At 42.8% G+C, this 23499-nt stretch overlaps 2 protein-coding genes across 10 annotated transcripts in view; both read left to right on the forward strand.

The window, feature by feature from the left end:
* Nucleotides 1–9889: 9889 nt before the first annotated feature.
* YPEL2 (yippee like 2) overlaps nucleotides 9890–23499 on the forward strand; it is a 36424-nt gene continuing 22814 nt past the window's right edge. For all 7 annotated transcript variants that reach the window (XR_012665365.1, XR_007353119.2, XR_012665364.1 and 4 more), the window contains exon 1: nucleotides 9890–10022. Coding sequence is in view for 2 of the 7 variants with exons in the window: in XM_048823592.2 (XP_048679549.1) it covers nucleotides 9906–10022 (117 nt within the window). In the remaining 5 variants the exon portion in view is untranslated. The remainder of the gene's footprint in view (nucleotides 10023–23499) is intronic.
* The window catches only part of DHX40 (DEAH-box helicase 40), a 140572-nt gene continuing 127014 nt past the window's right edge, over nucleotides 9942–23499 (forward strand). For all 3 annotated transcript variants that reach the window (XR_012665363.1, XM_075120843.1, XM_075120845.1), the window contains exon 1: nucleotides 9942–10022. Coding sequence is in view for 2 of the 3 variants with exons in the window: in XM_075120843.1 (XP_074976944.1) it covers nucleotides 10003–10022 (20 nt within the window). In the remaining variant the exon portion in view is untranslated. The remainder of the gene's footprint in view (nucleotides 10023–23499) is intronic.

A 23499-nucleotide genomic window follows, 5' to 3' on the forward strand; every position in this document is an offset into this window, starting at 1 on the left:
GTGACCTTGGAGCTGAGGAGAGAGAAATGAACAGAAGAAAATGCAAACTACCCTTGCTGCCATTCTGTCATGATTTCCATTGTTAGTGTTCCGCTGTCTCTTTGGGCCAGAAGGCCCAGGAGTGCCATACGAAGCTTATACGTAAGGAAGTACAGGTCCACCTCACAAAGCAGAGATTACTCTGTTTGATTAAGAAACAGTATTGACAGACTGCGTGGAACATCCATCCCATCATCTAGTGTTTAACTGGAATCTTGGTGGAATTAAAGGGTTTGTTGTCTCTGCCTCGATCCTCATTAAACCCCTTTTCTGGATTATCCTGATTGTTCGTGTCCAAATTTGGGTTAATTACACTTGATTTCAGGGCCTCTCACAACTTAGCTCTTATCCTCATCTCTCTGAGCGTGAGAGAGGCCATTCTAGTTCTGCCTGACACTACAGAATCTTCTCTCCCGAAGGATTTCTGGTTGCCAGTGCTACATCAATAGGATAGACTATCCTTGCTTGACTGTTTCTAGCAACTGGTCAGACTGAGAAGGGTGGGGGGAAACATCAGCAGATGGTGATATTCTAAGGTTCCACCCAAAAACTATGAGATGCCAGAATTAAACACCATTCGCAGCAGATTGTGCAGATCTTCATCGGAGCATCCCTCCTCTTTCCTGCATTTTTGGATCAGCAGTGAAATAAAAAGGTTGATGTTTAACTGATCATTATTAGAATTCATACTAGGGGCAGTTCACCTCTCTTAGAACTGTTGTGTCAGTCATCTGCAGACTTAGGCAGATACTGCTGTGTCTAGTTTAAATTGGTTTGTATTTTGAAGGTTTTCTTTGCATCCATAAGACTTAAACCTTAATTTTTTTAAATAAAGATTCAGATTCTTGAGCAAAAGATGGCAGCCGTTCATAGAGATGCGGAGATTCAGTCCCATTTTGACCCATGATTCAGGCAGAATCGAAAATTACAACTTTCACAGGAATACCATAAAATGTGACTGTCTGGCATTGTTACAGGTTGGTGTTAAATCAGAAGGGTATAGTATTGCTGTGCATAGGGTGGGTGGTGGTGGCGGCTTACACTAACTAATGTGAAAGAGCTTTGAAATAGAAAGTGCCAGATAATTAAGTTTTATTACAAGAATAGCCTTAAAATTGACCAATTACTGCAGCACGTTCCCAAAAAGAATACAGATCTAGGTAGGGGCCCATCCTTGACTAAACTGCATGCCTGCAAAAAAAACACCCCACCTGATTTAGATGCTGGAGATAACAAATCTTCTAACTATCCACCCTCAGAATAAAATGAGACCACAATGCTGTACAGTTTCATGTACATCCTCCTTTGTCAATGACAGAACTGTCACTGCACAATCTTTTCCATCACAGGTGGGCACTGGAGAAATATGAATTACAAGCCTCTTGCTCGCTGGATTCTCATCATGCTACATTGCCTTGATGGGTGAAATAAACCCAAATATTAGAATCAAGTGGGGGGAAAACACTCAAGTTGTATGCATAGTGCAGACAATTTGATGACTGATAGTCATGTACAAGACACCGTCTTTCCAAAACAATCATTTGCTACCAAATGTTCTTTGAAGTTCTTTATATTACAGTGGTCTTGAGATTGGGACCCTTTGGGTTAGGTGCTGTACATACACATGGTGAGACATGATCCAAGCTCCAAAGAGCATCTGACTAGACAAGATATGAAAAAAATAGTATTTTTATCCCTGTTGACCCAGCCCAGGCAGATCCATGGCCTGATTCTTTGAACCTGGGTACTGAACATCTCTTGTTCCCACTGCTTTTTTTTTTTTTTTTTGGTTACAGTGCTGGGTACTAAGAGCCTTTGATAATCTGTGTGTTAAGTGACTCGCCCAAGGTCACAAAGAAGGACAATGGCACAACTGGGAATTAAACCTAGATTTTCTGAGTCCCAGACCAGTGCACTCACCAGAAGACATCCTTCCTCTTTTAAGCAGCAGTGCACAAATCAGCACCCAAAATAACTTCCATCCTGTGGCTACCCAACCTAAAGATCTATCCATGACAAGTGAATGAGTGACGTCAAGGAGTTGAATAGAACCATAAGTGAGAGCCTGGTGGCTACAGTCCATGACCTTGATGAAACAAAGAGCTCTTCAAAGTTGGATTCCCTGCACTGGAATTACACCCTGGGAGCAGGTACATCAGTATCCCCTTGATATATTCATGACTGGAGATACCCAAGAAGGGAGTCTCTGGTTTCCAAACAGACAGTTTTTTTTAAATACTCTGTGTCTAAGCGTTCCCTCTCCTATACTGTATTTAACTGATTAGCATTTCTCATCATCTTCATCCTCTCAAAAAAGTTTCCATGCTGTGTTTTCTTTCTGAAAAAGAAATGAAAAAGGCCAGACCCCTTAACTGCAATATGTGTGAGGAAAAACTAGACTTACTTATGTTTTCAGCCATTGTGTGTGGACTGCTGCAGGCAGCAGCATTATCTGGCATGCATCTATAAGGATGCCAGTGCTTGGGATGGACTAAATGTTGCTTATTTTCCTGTCCCAATCATGACTGTATTTCCTTCATGGTGAGCACCCTCATGAGAAAAGCTGCCGGGGGGTCTGGGTGTGTGCGTGGAGGCGTGAGTGAATACTTGCCCAAGAAGCTCTTGGATAAACATCAAAGTCTGCTCAGCAAAACACCTATCATGTTTTAGTTCCTATAGAGAAGATGTCATTAACCGATTATTCTTGGAATATTATACAGTATGCCCTTAAAAAAGGGACACATGCCTGTAAAACACACACACACAACCCCCCCCCCCCCCATGTTCTAGCAATTATCTCATTGATGGTTAGCTGTGAGAAAGGGGTGCTGCAGGATTGCACTCCAGGACACCGCCCGCCCTAGTTTTTTTTAAACATGTTTTTTCCCTGATTATTTAAATGCCAGGCTCAAATTCCAGCTCCACTAACTTCAATAGGCCTATCCTAGCAATGAATTTGGCTCGAAGTGTTGACTTATTGGAAGGATGTAGACTCCTGTTGCTATGGTCTCAGTCTGGTAGAGTGGACAGTGAGTTGGCTGGTGGTGACCATTGTGTGTGCACCTCTCTGCCCGTATTTGTGCTTTTATTGTTAAAATAATAAAGGCTTTTTCTTACAAAAAAGTGTTAATGTAATGGAGATCAGCCAATAGCAGAGAGAGCAAATGCCACCAGCACAGAAGATGGGTAGTGCTAGATTGTGTGGCTACCAGCGTGGCCTAGGATCATAACTTTGTTGTTGTCCTGTATTTGACTGAGTGAGATTGCCATGATGCACTGTTAACTGTATTTGACTCATTACCACCCAGCTGTGCTTGTGTCTACTGCAGAAGAAAAGAATGTGAACCATTGGTGATGGTGGGAGTGGTATATTGAGAACATAATCTACCATTCCACACATTTTTGAGGTGACATTTTAGCAGGACTTAGAGTATGTATATGTTGCAAAGAAAAACCTGCAGTACTGAGTCTCAAGAGCTCGGCCAGTTGACTTGGGCTCACGGGGTTTGGGCTGTGGGGCTAGGTATAGCGGTGTAGATAGTCCAACTCTGGTTGGAGCCCAGTCTGCAAGACCCTCCACTCCCTCACTAGATTTCAGAGCCCAGGCTCCAGCCTGAATGGAACATATACACTGATATTTTTAGCCTCACAAACCCAAAATCAATTGAGCTGGGGTCTGAGATGCAGCACCAGGCGTTTTTATTTGCAGTGTAGATATATCCTCAGGCTCCTAGAACTTTGTGACAGTGTTCTCCTGGGCTGAAAAGACACAGACTCTGTTGGTTGCACTCCCCTCCATTGTAATGATGATAGCACAGGGCCATAGCTTGGTAGCAGTGTTGTATTCTGAGCCTTTGTGTGTGTGTGTGTGTGTGTGTAAAAATAAATAACATATAAAATATACATTTAAAGTTAGCCACACTTACTGGCATATTCAGGGTCGACTGAGGCTTTTTAAAGCCATTTTACAATCCTTGCAGATGACCAGGATCTTTGCTCACAAATAGTAAACTTTCTCTTTTATATTCAGCAGAGATAGTGATCTAGTCATGAGAGCATAAGTGGAACCAGGAATTTCTGCCCCTTGCTCAGATATAATCTCACTTAAACTTTTTGTTCCTATTTCCCCATCTGTGAAATGGAGACTGTACTTACCCACCTCAGGCATGTTGTGAAAGCTGATAAGTTATAAACATTAACATGCTTTGACGGTGGAAAGGGCTGTATAAGTGAGAAGTATTTTTATTCCTTTCCCTCCCCAATTAGACTAACTCCATTTCAGTGTCTCCTCCTCTCATAGGTTTTAGCTGCTGATAGCACCTCTAGCTGGTCAACAATGGCACTGTTGGCGCGCCCTGCCTCAGTTTCCTTACCTGAGGTGGGTCCCCTCAGCTCTCCACATACTGGTCTATGCTGGAGATGTGGTTTAGCCTTCTGGCCAATTGATTAAAAAAACAAAACAAAACATAATCCCTTCTGGAGTAGCAGAAGTCAAAGCTCTTGTTTTGTTTTTTGTTCTGCCTGGGGGCTTCTCTTCAGCCCACCCTCTGGGTCTTGTTCCCAGGGCCTCTTTCTGGGATAGAGCGCTTAGCTCCCAGGCTGGTTCTCCTAGAGTACCATCCTCAGGGCCTTCCCTGGGAACCTACCTGCTCCCCATGGCTCCGTTCTCCAAACTGAGCTTTCTCAGCCCTCTTGGAAAGCCCAGGTATACATTAACTATCACCTGACCCTCTTTAATCCAGCCCCTCTCAGGGTAAGAAGCAACTAATTAATTATGGCACAGGTGTGTCTGGGCCAATCTTCCCCTTAAAGGTGCCTGTGATACCTCCCCATTCTAATTGTGGTTCCTATGTGCCATTGCTCAATGACCCTGGGTAGGTAGAGTAAGCAACTAACAGAGGAGATCATCGTGACTGTTTCCTCTAGATTTTGTCTAGACATCGTTTATGCATCCCTTTTGGTTGAGACACTCCACTGGCTGCTTTTTTTCTGACTAATGGTGCAGTACAGAGCCAGTGCTGCTGTCTTAGGGGTCAGTCAGAAATGAGATCTGAATTGGCTTTATGGTATGGGAGGGAGAGAGAGGGACAAAACAGCCTATTAGTATATTCTCCACCATTCCTGCAGAAGGGAAGTAAGAGATAAAGTTACACTGTCTCTTTTACATACATGATTTTAAAAGCAATCAGGATGAGAAGCCAGACGGCTGCTGTATAAACCTTGGAAATAAGGTAAAGCACTTGCCAGTCTTTTACTCTGTCGCTTTCCTCCAGCTGGTCTTTTTACTAATGTTTCTTTCTGACAGGGTTTGGTTCTTTGCCTTGGAATCCAACTGCATTTGGCCCAAGTAAGAGCACATTTCGTCTCCTACTTTCTTGCTCTTGGATGGCAAAGTGCATGGCTCACGCATTCTGGGCTCCAAGATCTGTTAGTTAGGATTTAGTATCAAATACTGAATCAGAAGTTTGGAATTTTGGGGTGGTTCTGTTGTCTTATGACCATCAATGCTGGTGCTCAGTTAATTCAGGACAGTTGGGAACTTGTTGCACTTGCCTACATCAAAGGAATAGGGAACAAAGAACAGATTTCCCTATATGTTTACCTGTCTTGCTCCTGTCATCATGTAAACTTAATCCTGAATTCAGGTCTGAGCATATAACCCCCTAAGCACTTTTTACCATAGAGGGAAACCAGTGCTCTCTAATCCAACAGAGCTGACTCTGCTTATAGCACTGAGAAAGCCCGCTGAGAAAGCACTGAGGAAGTAGATAGTTTGGAGAGTCACTATCGCTAGAGCCCTGTGCAGATACAAAATGTGGATCCACATCCATCCATGATCTGCAAACATGCCCCATGGATATGATGTGGATGCCCTGCAGATATAATGTAGATATCCATGGATTTGCAGGGCTCTAGCTATCGCCTGATCCCACTCCCAATGTAGCCAAAGGAAAGATTCCCATTGAATTCAGTGAGAGCTGGATTAGATCTTATGGGATATCAAAGCTGCGTCTCTGGGTTAGAACAATTCTCACCAGGTTCCCTTTATTTTTAATGTGAAAGGACTAATCTGATTAGTCCGCTTTTGCTGAGTAGTATGATGATGATAGATCTGCCTCATCGGCAGTTTTCAGAGTGAATAAGAATCCTGTCATGCCTGCACTCACTCAGGGCCGCTCTGTGTGAGAGGCCTGGCAGGGAAGAGAAAAATTGTTTCAGGGAGTATAAGAGGAAGTGACACTATCCAAAGAGCCCACATTTCTGGTTAATTTTCTAACTGATTTCTTATCAATAAATATCTACCTCTGGGCACTCCCCAATACTATAAAATTATCATTCTTGGGCCCTGCCATGTGTTGCATTTAGCATACATTGGTGAGCTTCTGAGAACTTTCCTTGCATAGTTATTAGATGCAGGTGGTATTTATTTACTATAAGGGTTGCAAGTAAAATGCTTTGCTTTTAGGTGTTGGCAATGGCAGGGAAGATATGGTGGATACATTTTTCAGACAAGCCTAAGTGACTTAGGTACTTAAGGTCTGTTTTCAGCAGTTACTTAGGAGCCTAAGTACTTTGAAAATAGATGTCTAAATCGTGTAGGCACTTCTGCAGATTTTACCCATTGTCCTGAATGTTGGCCCAGGCAGGGCTCTCTAGCAATCAGTGGTTATGGTGATTGGGTTTGTGGGTTGTAAACATTTAACTGGCTTCTCCGTTCCCCCTCTAAGGGAATTGCCCCATTGCACTGACCTGCTTTAGCTTATTATCAGCAGTAAGCAGAGCTATAGGGAGCGTAAGGGACCTCCCACGCTGGATGCCCCCCTCTGTTTTATATCATTCCTACTGAAGCCTCTACCTCTGCTTTCTGAATAGCTTCATGATTTCTCTACGTGCTGTTCAGACAATTCAGCGTTTTTGCAAGTGTGAGAGAAAGATGCAGTTGCCTAGAAAAGTCCAGATCCAGCAACTCTCTATCCCTCTCACCCCTGCCATGTTTTTGGTCATTGATGTAGTACAGCACATCCATCTGAGCAGGAGCAAAACTGGCTTAGTATACGGCAGTACTGAGCCATTTTAAATAAATAAATCCAGCCTAGGTCACCAAGCTGACCTGGAAGATAATCACTTATCCTTCAGACAAGTTACTATTGCCAGTGTAGAGACCATCTCTTGTGCTGCTTTGTTTGGTTCACTCAGGAATTTCCATTATAAATCAGCTTATTGTGAGAAATAAATAAATAAACCTTGCTGTATTTGTCTGACCCATAAAGTGCAAATTCAGGAACAGAACAACAAAATCACATGTTTTATGAAAAGGAAAAATCCTCTTGGGAGGAGCAGTCCGAGTCCACAATTAATTTCTAGAACACACACGTCTCTTTGGGGTGGGGGTGGGGGGACATGGAGAGGGCTGCTCCCTTCATACCCTATGTTCTTTCCACCATCTGAAGATACAAAGAAACCATTTTTATATACTGTATAACATATTGATGTAGGAGTTGCTGAACGATCTTGTGCTCTGAACTGGTTACATTAAATAGATTGGATAGTAAAAAGTGTTTTCACAGTGATTGGTGACATGCCTAACAATTCCCCTTTCATCTAGGCGTAGCCACTACTTGATGTTATGGGGCAAGGCACTAGAATGGTATCTTGCACTTATATAGTGGCTTCTCTCTTTGGAACTTACAATATGTACAAGGTAGGTACATTTTGTTAATTCTCCATTTATACATGGGGAAACTGGGGTAGGAAGAGAAGAAAGATGATCTAGTGCATAGAGCACTTGCCTGGGACTTGGGAAACTTAGGTTTAATTCCGCACTCTCCCACAGGCTTCTGTGTGACTTTAAGCAAGTCATTTGCTCTCTTGGTGTCTCAGTACCCCATCTATAAAACATGTATAATAGCACTCCCATGCCTCAGAGAGGTGTTAAACACATAAGAACGGCCATACTGGGTCAGACCAAAGGTCAGTTTGGCCCAGTATCCTGTCTTCCGACAGTGGTTGATACCAGATGCCCCAGAGGAAATGAACAGAACAGATAATCATCAAGTGATCCATCCCCCGTCGCCCATTTCCCAGCTTCTGGCAAACAGAGGCTAGGGACACCATTCCTGTTCATCCTGGCTAATAGCCATTGATAGATCTATCCTCCATGAATTTATCTATTTCTTTTTTGAACCCTGTTATAGTCTTGGCCTTCACAACATCCTCTGGCAAGGAGTTCCACATGGTGTCTGTGCATTGTGTGATAAAATACTTCCTTTTGTTTGTTTTAAACCTGCTGACTATTAATTTCATTTGGTGACCCCCTAGTTCTTGTGTTATGAGAAGGAGTAAATAACACTTCCTTATTTACTTTCTCCACAGCAGTCATGATTTAATAGACCTCTATCATATCCTCCCTTAGTTGTCTCTTTTCCAAGCTGAAAAGTCCCAGTCTTATTAATCTCTCCTCATATGGCAGCCGTTCCATACTCCTAATAATTTTTATTGCCCTTTTCTTTTTCTTTTTTTTTTCTTTTTTCTTTTTTTTTTTTTTTTTTGAGATGGGGTGATCACATTTGCACGCAGTATTCAAGATGTGGGTGTACCATGGATTTATATAGAGGCAATATGGTATTTTCTGTCATCTTATCTATCCCTTTCTTAATGATTCCTAACGTTCTGTTCAAATTTTTGGCTGCCACTGCACATTGAGTGGATGTTTTCAGAGAACTATTCACAATGACTCCAAGATCTTTCTTGAGTGGTAACAGTTAATTTAGACCCCATCGTTTTATATGTATAGTTGGGATTATGTTTTCCGATATGCATTACTTTGCATTTATCAACATTGGATTTCATTTGCCATTTTGTTGCCCAGTCACCCCGTTTCAAGAGATCCTTTTGTAGCTCTTCGCAGTCTGCCATCTTGAGTAATTTTGTATCATCAGCAAATTTTGCCACCTCACTGTTTAACCCTTTTTCCAGATCGTTTATGAATATGTTGAATAGGACTGGTCCCAGTACAGACTCCTGGGGGACACCACTATTTACCGTTTTCTATTCTGAACACTGGCCATTTATTCCTACCCTTTGTTTCCTATCTTTTAACCAGTTACCAATCCATGAGAGGACCTTCCCTTTTATCCCACGATTGCTTGCTTTGCTTAAGAGACTTTGGTGACGGGTCTTATCAAAGGCTTTCTGAAAATCTAAGTACACTCTATCCACTGGGTCCCCCTTGTCCATATGCTTGTTGACCCCCTCAAAGAATTCTAGTAGATTGGTGAGGCAAGATTTCCCTTTACAAAAAACATGTTGACTCTTCCCCAACAAATTATGTTCATCAATGTGTCTGACTTCACTACATTAGACCGTGAGCTGCTCAGATACTGTGGTAAAGGGGACCAGATAAGTACCTCAGATAGGAATAAATGCAGAGAGAAGCGAGTTGACCAAGATCTGACAACAGGTCAGTGGCCAGGAATAGAACTGAGTCCCTCTTACTGTATCCTTCTTCTAACTCCTCCATGGACCCTATGCTCTAACAATAGACGATTATCCGAACTCTACCATTGTTGGAAGTCATCATCCCTGGTAGTGTATGCGTGTCAAATCTGTTTGTCTGGTGTGAATTTGAAGCTATTAGCTATATTATTTATTCTTTTGTTTCTAAATTTAGGTCCCTGTGAATCCACCCTTTGCCTCTACCAGAATCTCTTCCTCTGAAGCCATCACCAGTGTGTGGAGCCTGCCGCACACCCATCACCTACCAAACCACGGCCTTTACCTGTGTCTTCCGTTGTTTCCCGTGTGACCCTTCTTGTGGGAGCGCCTCCTGGGCTACCCCAGAGTTCACGCAGCATTCAGTGGCTCCAATGGTGAAGATGACGAGGTCCAAGACTTTCCAGGCATATCTGCCTTCATGCCACAGAACCTATAGCTGCATTCACTGCAGGGCTCATCTTGCCAATCATGATGAACTCATTTCCAAGGTACGTGCAAGAACCTCACCCTGCAGATAGTCAGGTTGAATCTCCCCAGGGAGGAGACATCCCTAATGTAATCTGAGATGTGTACTAGGATTGCAGCCTGATTAAACTCCTCTCTCGTTGTTTGTGGAGATGTCTGGATTATTGGCATTGCAATTTGGGCTTTGAAAATCGATATCACTCTGATGGCTCTTGCAACTTGATCAGTCTTTTTGTTTTCATTTGATCAATAAACTAGCTTCAGGGCGCAGGTTCGTAAACTCTAGCCTGTGGAGCACTTGCTGGTGATCTGTGGAGAGCTCATATCTCATCCCGTGACACTGGCTCTCTTCCCCTTTTGTTTCTTGTTGCAAAACTGGATTAATAGATGGCTAGAAATATATCAAAACTCTTACTGATATTGCTTTTCCCTGTAAGCACTTGCTAAAGTAGCCACAGGGATGTTGTGAATTGACAGGGAGGTATCCACAAGACACTCTATTAAAATGTGGTCCACACCGTGGAAATTTTGGGTGGCCCCTGCTTTAAGGGAATTCCACTGTAGCTTGTTTTGAAATATAAGGTAGCATCTCAGACTTGCTGAATTTGTGCTCACATTGCTGTAGCTTTGTAGGCCTGTTAGCAAGACACCAAGGGAGTGTGGCCATTAGAAGTAGAAGTGGAAAAGCAATGGGATGACAGGGTGGCTCTAAGCCACTGTTTCTCATACTCTAGTCTGTGAATCACCCTGGGGAAGGGTCCTGATGGTCAGCCGAATTTAAAAATAAATATCTTAAGAGCCAAGCAATAGGAAATCCGAGTGATGGGGTGGTGGAAATGGGCCCATGAGAGATCTCTTTCTAAAGTGTAGAAACTGCTGATAGCCCTTCACAGAGTGGCTGTCAGCTCATTGTCCATTGCTGGGGTCAAGCGTCAAGTTACCAGGTCTTGGCTGCCTTGGCAGCCAGGCATTCCATAAAGTTTATTCAGCTCGTAAAGTTTGGGTTCAGAAAAAGCAGACACGCCACAAGATTTATTAGCTGAGACAGGAGAGGAAATTGCAGTATGGGTTCTTGACAGGACCTTAAATGAGTTCTCAGCCACTTGGAACAGTGCAGCCTTGAGATGGGCAAACTTAGATCTCATGGTATGTGGGTGCTTTGCATACAGTGTTTAGAGTGCCGGAAAGTGCATGGTGCCCTCCTTTTACCCATGTGCACAGAAAGGCTTAGGATGCATTACCTTGTACGGTGGGAGTCAGTCCCTGGCTTGTTAAAATGCTTGATAGCCTGGGGGGGGTCTGTCTGGGTTCTTGTTGATGCTCAAATAGGGCATGGCTGTGAAAAATGCCTCCTTCCACCTGAGACTGGCTAGATGAGAGTTCCCCTCCCGCATCCTGCTGGATGCTCAGTGGGCCATGGTGCTCCATGCCTTTGTGACATGACCTCCCTGCTTGACAACTGTAACGCAAAGGACATGTGAGCACTCCAGCACTGACAAAAAGTCTTCCTAATCCAGAACAGCCAATCTCACCTGCAGCACCAGCCAGCACATGACCCCTGTGCTCTGCTTACTGTACAGGCTCCCTGTAGAATACCAGCTCTAATTCAAACTCTCTGTCCTAATTCTCAAGGCCTTCCCTGGGTAGTTCGGAGGGTTTCTCTCACTCCATGACCATAATGACCTTCCTCAGCAGTGATAAAGCTGTCAGCCCCCAGTGCAGGAGACTGGGCTTTACAGCCAGCCCCGCTAGAGCATCTCAGCAGAGGGAATTAGAATGGCCACAAACTTGTTGGCCCACAGAGAAAAGTCTAAAACTTACTTCATTGCCTTAGCCTTCCCAAAGGCACACACAAATACAGCAAGGAGGAGGAAAGGTGGGTGAAGGCTAGATGCAAAAGTGAAGGGGTAAAATACAAAGCCCTCGTAGTTGCAGGGGAAATGGGGAGGAAACTGTAGGACCGGCAGCCTGTTGTGATCTGTTTAATCTTGAGGAGAATATTGGATGCTGCAGCAGTGGGCACTCTTATAAAGTAAAAGGATAGACCCTGGGTGTCCATGGGGAACCCTGACAACTCACTTCTGAGAGCCATCTTCAGGGCTTTTGAAATAGAAATACGTGCAACTTTCTCTAATGGTTAGAGCACAGGACTTGGAATCAGGAATTGCTGTGTGACCTGAGGCAAGTCACTTATTTTCTTTGTGCTTCAGTTTCTGTAAGATGGGGTTGGTAACTTCATACCACATACGGCTGCTGTGAGGATAAATCAGTGTGTAAAGCTCATTAGAAATGCTAAGTATTGTGAATAAACTTGCTGCTATAAATGTAACACTGGATTAGCTTTTTTTTTTTTTTTCCCCTTAAAGTAGTGCAGGGTCTCTGTCCTCCCCATTTACACTTTCTCTCTCTCTCTCTCTCTCTCTCTCTCTGCCCAACTACTTGAGTTTATCTTCACTTCTTAAGGCAGCATTTTAAGGCTGTTTGGAAGATGTAAAATGCATCTCTCAGGAGCCCATCTCTGGACTCATCCTTTTGAAACAAAGAGAGGAAACCCATTGTACGTGAATTACCTATTCCCAGAATCAAAGACCCAAGGCACTCACTCTTTCATGAGGGTGCTTGTTTGAGCAAACAGCTGTTACGGACTTGTGACCACAGGAAAAAAACAACCCTTGGTAGAGTTTGAAGGACTGCTCACCTGACACAGTCCTTTTGGAGTTGGAGTGACCTCTGGTAGTAAGCTTATTGGCAAGTCTGTTTAAGGGTTTTTTCATTGTATTTAATGTTTTCTGTGTAATGCTTTTACCTTAAGAATAAATATGCTTGCTTAGAAAGAGCTGTGTTGTAACTTAACTGTAGGTAATCGTGCTGCTTATAGCCTCTGAGGAAGGAAAGCAAATCAGGCCTGCTGAGGCAATCTGGATTGCTGGGGATATCACAGTGTAGACAGGGAACTGTGCAGCCTGAAAAAACTCAAGAAGGGGAGAGATGCATGTCTCCACCCAAGAGAGATGGTGGCTGGGGAACTGGAAGCCTGAGAATTGGTGCCCTTACTGAACCATGGAGGGGGAATTGTTTGGATTTAAACATACTTCTTTGCAGCCCTACCATCATTGCATGTGAGAAGCTGATTGTGAAAATGACCTGCTTGTCTTCCTCATGCAAACTCAGTATAGTGTAAGAAAGAAGCAGCAAAATGAAAAATAAGTGTCACTTATATACCCTTTCAGTTCTAAATAATCTGCAACGTTAGGGTCATGGAAGATATGTTTCAGAGTGGTAGCCGTGTTAGTCTGTATCGGCAAAAAAAACGAGGAGTACTTGTGGCACCTTAGAGACTAACAAATTTATTTGGGCATAAGCTTTTGTGGGCTAAAACCCACTTCATCGGGTGCATGCAGTGGAAAATACAGTAGGAAGATATAGATATATATACACATACCATACCAACTGTAACAAGACTAATTAATTAAGGTGGGCTGTTATCAGAAGGAGGAAAAAAAGCCTTTTGTAGTGATAATCAGGATGGCCCATTTCAGACAGTTGACAAGAAGGTGTGAGTAAGAGTAGGGTGGAAAAATTAGCATGGGGAAATAGTTTTTACTTTGTGTAATGACCCATCCACTCCCAGTCGTTATTCTAGCCTAATTTAATGGTGTCCAGTTTGCAAATTAATTCCAATTCTGCAGTTTCTCATTGGAGTCTGTTTTTGAAGATTTTTTTTATTGGAGAATTGTGACTTTTAGGTCTGAAATTGAGTGACCAGGGAGGTTGAAGTGTTCTTTGACTGGTTTTTGAATGTTATAATTCTTGATGTCTGATTTGTGTCCATTTATTCTTTTGTGTAGAGATTGTCCGGTTTGGCCAATGTACATGGCAGAGGGGCATTGTTGGCAATTGCTGGCATATATCACATTGGTAGATGTGCAGGTGAACGAGCCTCTTATGGTGTGGCTGATGTGATTAGGTCCTATGATGGTGTCCCTTTAATAGATATGTGGACAGAGTTGGCAACAGGCTTTGTTGCAAGGATAGGTTCCTGGCTTAGTGTTTTTGTTGTGTGGTGTGTGGTTGCTGGGGAGTATTTGCTTCAGGTTGGGGGGCTGTTTGTAAGCGAGGACTGGCCTGTCTCCCAAGATCTGTGAGAGTGAGGGATCGTCCTTCAGGATAGGTTGTAGATCATTGGTGATGCTCTGGAGAGGTTTAAGTTGGGGAGTGAAGGTGATGGCTAGTGGCATTCTGTTACTTTCTTTGTTGGGCCTGTCCTGGAGCAGGTGACTTCTGGGTATTCTTCTGGCTCTGTCAATCTGTTTCTTCACTTCAGCAGGTGGGTATTGTCGTTTTAAGTACGCTTGATAGAGATCTTGTAGGTGTTTGTCTCTGTCTGAGGGATTGGAGCAAATGCGGTTGTATCTTAGAGCTTGGCTGTAGACAATGGGTCGTGTGATGTGGTCTGGATGAAAGCTGGGGGCATGTAGGCAAGTATAGCGATCAGTCGGTTTTTGGTATAGGGTGGTGTTTATGTGGCCATTGCTTATTAGCACTGTAGTGTCCAAAAAGTTGATCTCTTGTGTGTATTGGTCCAGGCTGAGGTTGATGGTGGGATGGAAATTGTTGAAATCGTGGTGGAATTCCTCAAGGGCTTCTTTTCCATGGGTCCAGATGATGAAGATGTCATCAATGTAATGTAGGTAGAGTAGGGGCATTAGGGGATGAGAGCTGAGGAAGCGTTGTTCTAAGTCAGCCATAAAAATGTTGGCATACTGTGGGGCCATGCAGGTACCCATAGCAGTGCCTCTGACTTGAAGGTATACATTGTCCCCAAATGTGAAATACTTGTGGGTGAGGACAAAGTCACAAATTTCAGCCACCAGGTTTGCCGTGACGTTATCGGGGATACTGTTCCTGATGGCTTGTAGTCCATCTTTGTGTGGAATGTTGGTGTAGAGGGGTTCTACATCCATAGTGGCCAGGATTGTGTTTTCTGGAAGATCACCAATTGATTGTAGTTTTCCTCAGGAAGTCAGTGGTGTCTCATAGATAGCTAGGAGTGCTGGTAGCATAGGGCTTGAGGAGGGAGTCTACATAGCCAGACAATCCTGCTGACAGGGTGCCAATGCCTGAGATGATGGGGCGTCCAGGATTTCTAGGTTTATGGATCTTGGGTAGCAGATAGAATACCCCTGGTCATGGTTCTAGGGGTGAGTCTGTGCAGATTTGTTCCTGTGCTTTTTCAGGGAGTTTCTTGAGCAAATGGTGTAGTTTCTTTTGGTAACCCTCAGTGGGATCAGAGAGTAATGGCCTGCAGAATGTGTTGTTAGAGAGCTGCCTAGCAGCCTCTTGTTCATATTCCAACCTATTCATGACGACGACAGCACCTCCTTTGTCAGCCTTTTTGATTATGATGTCAGAATTGTTCCTGAGGCTGTGGATGGCATTGTGTTCTACACAGCTGAGGTTATGGGGCAAATGATGCTGCTTTTCCACAATTGGAAAAGATATGGGTGATTTTGAACCTGATTGTACCACTTTAACCAAAATGACCCAAATGCTCCATCACTGGTAACCTTCCTTACAAAAAGGGGTTTTATGTAATGTCTGGGTGCCATTTTTTTTGGCTCAGTGGAATTAATTCTTCTGTTCCTCTTTCCCCAGATTACACAGAGATCACATGAGAGCTGTGCTGCTTTGAATGCCACAGGCTTTCAGCTCTTTTGGATATATAAAATTGCAGCATTGGCTGATGCTTTTTGACTGAAGCTCAAAGTGGAATTGAATCTCAGTATTTTTTGTTTCAGTCCCCAGTTTCCCCTCTTACTCCTGCATCACCAGTGTTGACTTAATCTGGTTTTACAGGGTTTTGCCAAAACTGGGGATTGCAAGCACTTTGACAAGTAGGTTTTGGCATGGCTGATTATAAAAAGGGAAACCTTGTAAGCTTCAGATGGGCTGACGGCTTCCTAATCACAGTTATTTAAAGAAAAAGAATCAATGCAGATGCTTTAACAAACTCCAAAGCTGTTCCATGAACTAAGTTACCAAAATGTTGCCTGCTTACTTGGCCTTTTCTTCCATAGTCAGATGGAGAAAGTGGTTTAATAAAATATCTGTTTTATAATAACATCCAAAAAGTGGATTTGAATGTCTGGCCAAGAAAGTTCTTGGTGACTAAGGAAATATAAGGTAATCAGATGGGTTGGGTGGAGGGAGTAACTAGTTTCCTTTGCATGTTCTTTGGGTGTCTCAGTTAACATGAATGGAGGTTCTGCATGTCTAATTTTTCTCATTTTCTCATAGCAATGCTTCATTTAAAAACAAGCCACATCAGCACATGCTTTAGTTTCATTGCCCTTTCCAATGCTAAGAGTGTGGTTAAGGTAATGGACTGGGACTCAGGAGAGCTGGGCCCAACGCCTGGCTCTGCAACAGATTCAATGTGTGACTGTGGGGAAGTCCATTGATCTCTGTACGTGGTTTCCCCACCTCTAAAGGGAGATCATAATACTTCCTTTGTCTGTCTTGTCTGCTTAGATTCTAAGCTTTCTCAGGGCTGGGATTTGTACAGTGGGGCCCCAATCTCAGCTGAGACCTCTGAGTGCAATTGTAATACAGTACAAATAATAATTGTGGCATAGAACTGCAGTTTAGCAACTGCTAGACATTCAACTAGACTTTCTAAAGAGTGAGAAAAATGTATATGGTATTACCCAGAGGTTTCTTATTTTTTTTTCCTTCTCCCAAGACACACAATCTTTATAAAGTTTTCAGATCTTTTTATGGAAAATATGATCTGTAATTGACAACCAGACATTAGGGAAATCTCTCTGGTCTCATTGATTGAGGGGAAATTCATTGAAGAGGGTGGCTTCTGCATCATACTTGAGTGAGCTGTGGTTTACAAGCTATGGAATGGACTTTAACAGTGTAAATAACTTTTTCTGCTTCTCCAGCGTGCAGCAGTGGTGCTGCTTTCTATTTTGTTTTCAACACCACCAGTGACATGGGTGAAATCCCAGTGTATCTTGTGTGCCTTTTCTATTGGAATTAATTTGTACCTGTTGTCCGGTATAGTGCCAATCAAAACCAAGAGCCGAAAAATCTCAGCCAAGCATAGCAATTCTTGTGTCTGCTATCACTAACTTTTTTTTTTTTTCGGTTGTTGTAGAGACATAATCCAACAGAAATGTGCTTGATTATGGAAGTATTTAGGGAATGTCTTATGGGCTTCCTACAGCTTCCTTTTCATAGAGTTTTGTGATCCAAGTGCTCAATACTATACAGTGAAATATTCTTTGAAATTGGCTTTAGGATTGCTTAAGAAGTTTAGTTTCCTCCTTGATATTTACACTGGACTCCTCATGAAGGATTCCTTTTTGATATAGGCAGCTGCATCTGGAGCAGTGAATTACCCCAAGTAAAGGACTTAGGAAAAAGTAGAGAGATGCAATATGTGCTGCCTGTTTTTCACACGTGTGATTGGGCTGCAGAAGGGAGCCTTAGTACCAGAATGTACTTGGGACTCTGTATCTCGTTCATCTGTGCACATGCCTGACTGCTGTCATCACTGTAAGGAAGAAGTTTTGGCCTCGACCACTGATGGCTGCAGCCCTGAGATTGCTGATTGAATGGCCCCTTTAATGACCCCTCTCACATGCTATAGAGGTCAGAGTTTGTTCCATGTTGCACCTGAAGGATCACAGACATTTGAAACGTGGTGCCTGTTTCCAGACAAGACTTGGATAAATTCAAACATCTCAGAGATGCCAGATTTGTGTATGAATCAAATACAAATAACATTCAGCCAGTCCCTGTCTTCACAGGACTGTCCACTCCCAAGTAGGATTGAGGGAAACCTAAATACACAAGTCTGAATTACAAGTAGCATTCTCTGTACCAGTGGTTGGAATGTATTGCTTCAGGGTTAGGACCTCTGCTGTTTACCAGTGTGCCCCATGTTCCTATACATTTCCTGTCATGGGTACAGGCAGGGCATCTGCAAATCAGAAGAGCTGGGCAGGAAACTGTTTTCCCATCTTGTTTCCTAGATTTCCACCCCCCATCCCAAATCAGGATGAAATAGTCAAAATGTTGCGGGAGGGCAGTGGAATTCAGTTCTGATTAATCAGACCATTTTGTTTCAATTTTAACCGTTTAAATTTTAATCTTTTTTTAGTATAACTGAAATTTTGAATCAGAAATCAAAACTTTTTTGTTTCAAAAATGTCAAAATGAGATGTTTCAACAATTTCAGAACTTTTTTCAAAACATTTTCAAATACCTGCAAACAATTTCAGTTTTGACAAATCTGCATTTTTCGGATTGAAGAAATATTTCCTTAGAAAATTCCTGACCAGCTGTAGATTGCCATCTTCTTGCTGGATCCCCTTTTTGCTCAACCAACCAGGATATTTTTCTCACTACTACAGGAAAATCAAGATGTGGGGTGGGGATACCTGACTAGGCAACAAATGATTTCTCTTCCAAATCTGTTGTGCAATATCTTTAATGATGGAGGTGGAGCTCTCAGTGGACTGGAAACATGGATTTAAAATTACTCACCTCATTCTCTTGTTTTGGGATGGGGAGACCAGTTTCAGAACATCACATAGAAAGTCACAAATATCAGTTACAGAATTCAGACACACAAAGAAAGGCAGATACTGTTAAGGCCGAGTGCACTGTACTAATGCTGCTTAGTGCTACGTATGAAATAATAAAGTTGGTGTGTACTCTCAAAAGCTTGAGAGAGAAGTGGGTGTATAAGAGCATGAGGGAAGATTATGAACATGCTGTGCTGTTCAATGTGTATTGCAGCCTGCAAGGTGGAGTTAGCAGCCCCTTGTGCACTGGAAGAAGTTTATAATGTTGTGTGTAAGTGCTGGAGTGCGTGAGTTCTGGTCTCAAGTGCAGTGATTTGCATGAGAAGCTCTGTTACTGATTTTATTTTTTTCCTTTGGTGGGTTTTTATATTCTGTATCCCTTGAGTTCTATCTTTCCTTTTTAAATATTCAGGAACGTGTCGGAGAATGCTCTGCATCTTAGTAGTAGCGTAAGTGCTATATGTGACAGGTGTTATGTTAAATGAGTATGTGTTTATTTTGTCATTGCATACCTGACTCAGCATGCATGTAACACTCCAACTACTTTGCCTCCCTGGAAATTAGCAGCACCTGCCAAATGTGTGTATCAGTGTGAGAAATATTGTAGTGGAGGATTGACAGTCCTGGTGAATCAAGTCCTCCATTTATCCCCAGAATGGGTGCCTCACAAGCTGCACTAAGGCATGCTTCCGCACCCTGCAAACATCGCTAGAGATGACTTACTCCTGATCAGGCAAGTTTTGCCTTCAAGATCCAATCAGTCCTTGGTATCTCTAAGATTACCATGGATGCAATTAATGCCAGCTGTGGCTTTTGTGATACAATGACACCAGTGAGCTGGAATCTGCTTTGAGATCAAGGGCTACCCAAATGGCCATCAACATTCTTCTGGTTAACTTCTGGCACTGGCTGGGTGAGAGCTGATGTCCTCGAGCCATCCAGTCCAACAGCACAGAGAGAACTTATTTTACCAAAAATGCAGAGCTTACCTAGAGGAGAGCATTACACAGGAATTGCCACACTGGATCAGACAGAAATTCAGATTGTTCAATTGTCATTTTTTTATTTTTTATTTCGAAGAAAGAAGAAAACTAGTTATTTCTTCGTGGACTCCAGCTTTTATAGATACCTGGTGCAATGTTAATATCTGAACAGCCGTATTCGTGTAAGGATGTCAACGCGTGTAGCAGGTGCTTAGCACCTGGAAGATCCAACAACCTAATTTAGGTGTCTAATGAATTCAAGTACTCTTGTTTTAGAGTCATATATTTTAAAGCCAGAAGAGGCCATCAGATTATCTAGTCCGACCACCTGTAGGGCCGGAGAATTTCATCATAACTAAAATATGTCTTCCAGAAAGGCATCCGGTCTTGATTCGAAGACTTCTGGAGATGGAGAAGTCTCCATTTCCCTTGGTAGTTTGTTGCAGTGGTTAATTACCTGCAGTGCTTACAAATGTTTCCGTTTGTATCATAGACTTTGAGTTTGTCAGGCTTTAATTCCAGTCATTGGTATTTGTTATGCCTCTTCTGCCAGATTTAAAGAGCCCTTTAATACCTTCTATTTTTTTCTCCAAAACAGTACTCCGACTGTAATCAAGTCACTTCTTGATCTTTTTTGATAAGTTAAAACAGTTTGAGTCTTCTGAGTCTCTCACTGTGATGAATTATTTTCCATACTACAAATCATATTTGTAGCTCCTCTTTGTTCCCTCTCCAGTTGTTTAACATCCTTTTCATAATGTGCATGGAGAACGGCACATAGAATTCCAGGATCTGTCTCACCACCAGTAAAATTACCTCCCTGTTCCTCCTCACTGTTCCCCTCTTTATAAATCCAGAGATTGCATTTGCCACAGCATCACTCTGGGAACTCATGTTCACTTATTTTTCCACTTTGACCCTGTTAGACACCCACGTGTGACAATTTTGGTAACAGTTCTCAGTTGCCCTCCAGTTAATGTTGTCTCCTTAATTTCATTCAGTTCCTAGCCGTTATTTTCATCATGTGTCTAGCGCTTTGCACTTATTTGGTAGTTTTACAAGAGCCCAGACTATGTAAGCAACGAACAAGGAAACAGTTCTCTAGAAAGTAATCCTTTTTGGAGCCTACGTTTGCAGTGAAATTAACTAAAAGCTTGTATATTTAAATACACAGTATTTAGTATTTCTTTACTTCATTTTATATGAAATGCGATTGGTGGATCTCACTTGGATTCCTAGCAGAACAGATGTCCACATCACAGCTGCCATTAATTTGGACCCCCTTTATTCATCATCTTGACAGAGAGCCCAAAGACCGAATGGGCCACAGAGATGGATGTTACCCTCTTAACTCCTTCCCCAAGGCATCCCTCTAGGGCAGAGTGGAGTTGTGCTGTTGTGTGATGCCTGGCCTGTAGTTGTTCTGCACCTCAGCAGAGGACATCGGTCTCCAGGGCTGTCATTCTGGCTCTCTTGCCTGCACAAAGAATTCTTTATTTAAAAAATGAAGAAAACAAAATGCCTATTCCTGGAAGAGTCAGAATGTGAAATCTGAGCAGTGTAATAAATGTGAGTAATAAGACATATAACTATGTCAGGGTTCCCTCCCCACTCTGAACTCTAGGGTACAGACATGAGAGACGCCCTACGCTTATTTCTACCAGCTTAGGTTGAAAACTCCCCAAGGCACAAATTCTCCCTTGTACCTTGGATTAAGTGTTATGCTGCACAGCCCCCTAAATTAGATGTTCAGGTCCCATGGTGTGCCGTGCTGTAATTGCTGCTTTGGGGGCTGATCCTGCATGTTGCTGAGCTCCTTCAACTTTCAAGGACCTTACTGGATGTTGATGGTGCTCAGGCCTGTTATTTACTCAGCTCTTGGATGTTTAATAGGAAGATCCAAGCGTCGTTCATATCTCCCTGTGTAATTCTGTTTATATAGCAATTCTTGGTGATTTAAAACGTTTTGTGCTATTCTTAAAAAAAGTAATAAATAAAAATCAACATAGTTTAAAATTCTCTGGATGGGGACAGGGTGAGCATGGACTTTCTGACCGGTCGCTTTCTTTGCAGAAATAACTCTTCCATGATCTGCAGCTTCCTCCACCTTAGTATTAATGATCTGGGTATAAATACAATATCATTCCCATTTATTATCCAGGGAGCCGCCAGGGCTGCAGGGTGGTGAATCATCTTTGTGGTTTTTTTTGCTGCAAACTCCTGAAGACTGAAGTTCCTCAGCTCTGAGCCTCTCTGGTGTTTTTTACTTCATCTAATACCAAGAGGAGGAATTGCTGACTGGTTTGAGGAGTGTGCTAGCAGAGAGAACTGTCCTCCAAATTGATCATGCAGAGTTTTTAAAAATCACATAGCTTTTAGACCTCAGCTAGAACGTGGGGACACTTCTCCTGGCCTCATAAGGAGGCACTGATAGTAGATTGTTGTTGTGTTAAGGAAGTGCAGTGAAGGGCCAGTCCTCCCTCTACCATAAATGTGCCCTCAAGTGGAGATGATCCTGACCGACCAGGAGGAGACTTTTCCACTGCATTCTCCTTTTCGAGAACAGGAAGTGCTATAAGGAGAGGGAGTTGCATCTGCTTAGGACTGCTCGTTGCTTCTGGCCTGGAGTGTGCAAATCTGCTCAGCGGCCTCGCTTCTGTTGTCCTGCATATTGTTGATTGGGCATGGGAATGAGTCCATCTGCTGCAGGCTAGGTGAGGACCATCAACTGCTACAGCTCTGAACTAGAAGATCATGTCGAACCCCTTAGCCCATGGAGTTGAAACAGACAGAATTGAAACACAACCACGGGGGAAACCCATTCTGTGTCCCCACTCTTAAAATGAGCTGTGGCTTTGCTGCTAAAGTGCAACTGGTAGGCTAGAATACTCAGTTATAGAGGGAGGTTGAGGCAGAGTCCATCTTTCCCTGAAAACTGGAATTTCAGATGATCAGTGAGCTCGCCACATAACTAACTGGCATGAAAGAAGCCATAATAAACCAATTAACAGAGATCTGAAGTCAGGATTCCTGGGTTCCAATCCCAATTATAGAGTGCTGTTTAGGGGTTAGAGTGTGAGGACTCCTCTACACAAAAAAGTTACTCCAGAATAAGGTAGGGTGTAAATTTGTAAGTAGAAAAACTGTTCTGTAATAACTCCATGTGTAGACACTCTCATTTTGGAAGAGCCATTCAGCTCTAAATTCTCACTCTGCCTTATTCTGGAATAATTTTCATGTATTGACAAAGTCAGAGTCAAGACTCCTCCATTTTAATCCTAGCTCTACTGCTGTCATGCTGTGGTACCTTGGAGAAGCCTGGTGACTTCAGGGTCTCAGTTTACCCATCTATATGATGGGGATATTGCTTCCCTTCTTTATAGGGCTGCTGAGTTTCATTTAATCTGTGCAGCATGCTCTTTGAGCCTCATGCAAGAGTGTAATAGTGATATTAAAATGAGGTCCAGTACCCTACCCCTGCTTTTAAAAGGGCAGGAACACACAAATCTAGGCATCATGACAGACTGAGTAGGGGGAAATACATTTTGTTTTTCTTCTTCCCTGCATTAGGATGAGGTTTCTAATGCCTTAGTTTACTGTCGTGATTCTTGTCAGAGGGTCTTTACTCCCTACTTTACTCCGTCCGTTGAACAGCTCATTTTTTTTGCAGAAGACTGTCTCTGCACTTTATATACTAGATACTGCCACGCTGTTGCTGTTATGAACCTCCTGGCTGCCTTAACAGAATGCAATGTTCCACTAATACCATATGGACAGTTACTATTAAGGCAGTAATTATATAACTGTGTTGCATTAGTAGGTTCCATCTATCATTCCAGCTCTGTTCTGTGTTTATCTTTAAAATCTATAATGGAGCAGTAATTAAAATGGAGAGAAGAAAAAAGGGCCCTGCCCTC

This window comes from Caretta caretta, chromosome 17 (genome assembly GCF_965140235.1).
Source record: "Caretta caretta isolate rCarCar2 chromosome 17, rCarCar1.hap1, whole genome shotgun sequence".
In the NCBI taxonomy this organism is placed as follows: domain Eukaryota; kingdom Metazoa; phylum Chordata; order Testudines; family Cheloniidae; genus Caretta; species Caretta caretta.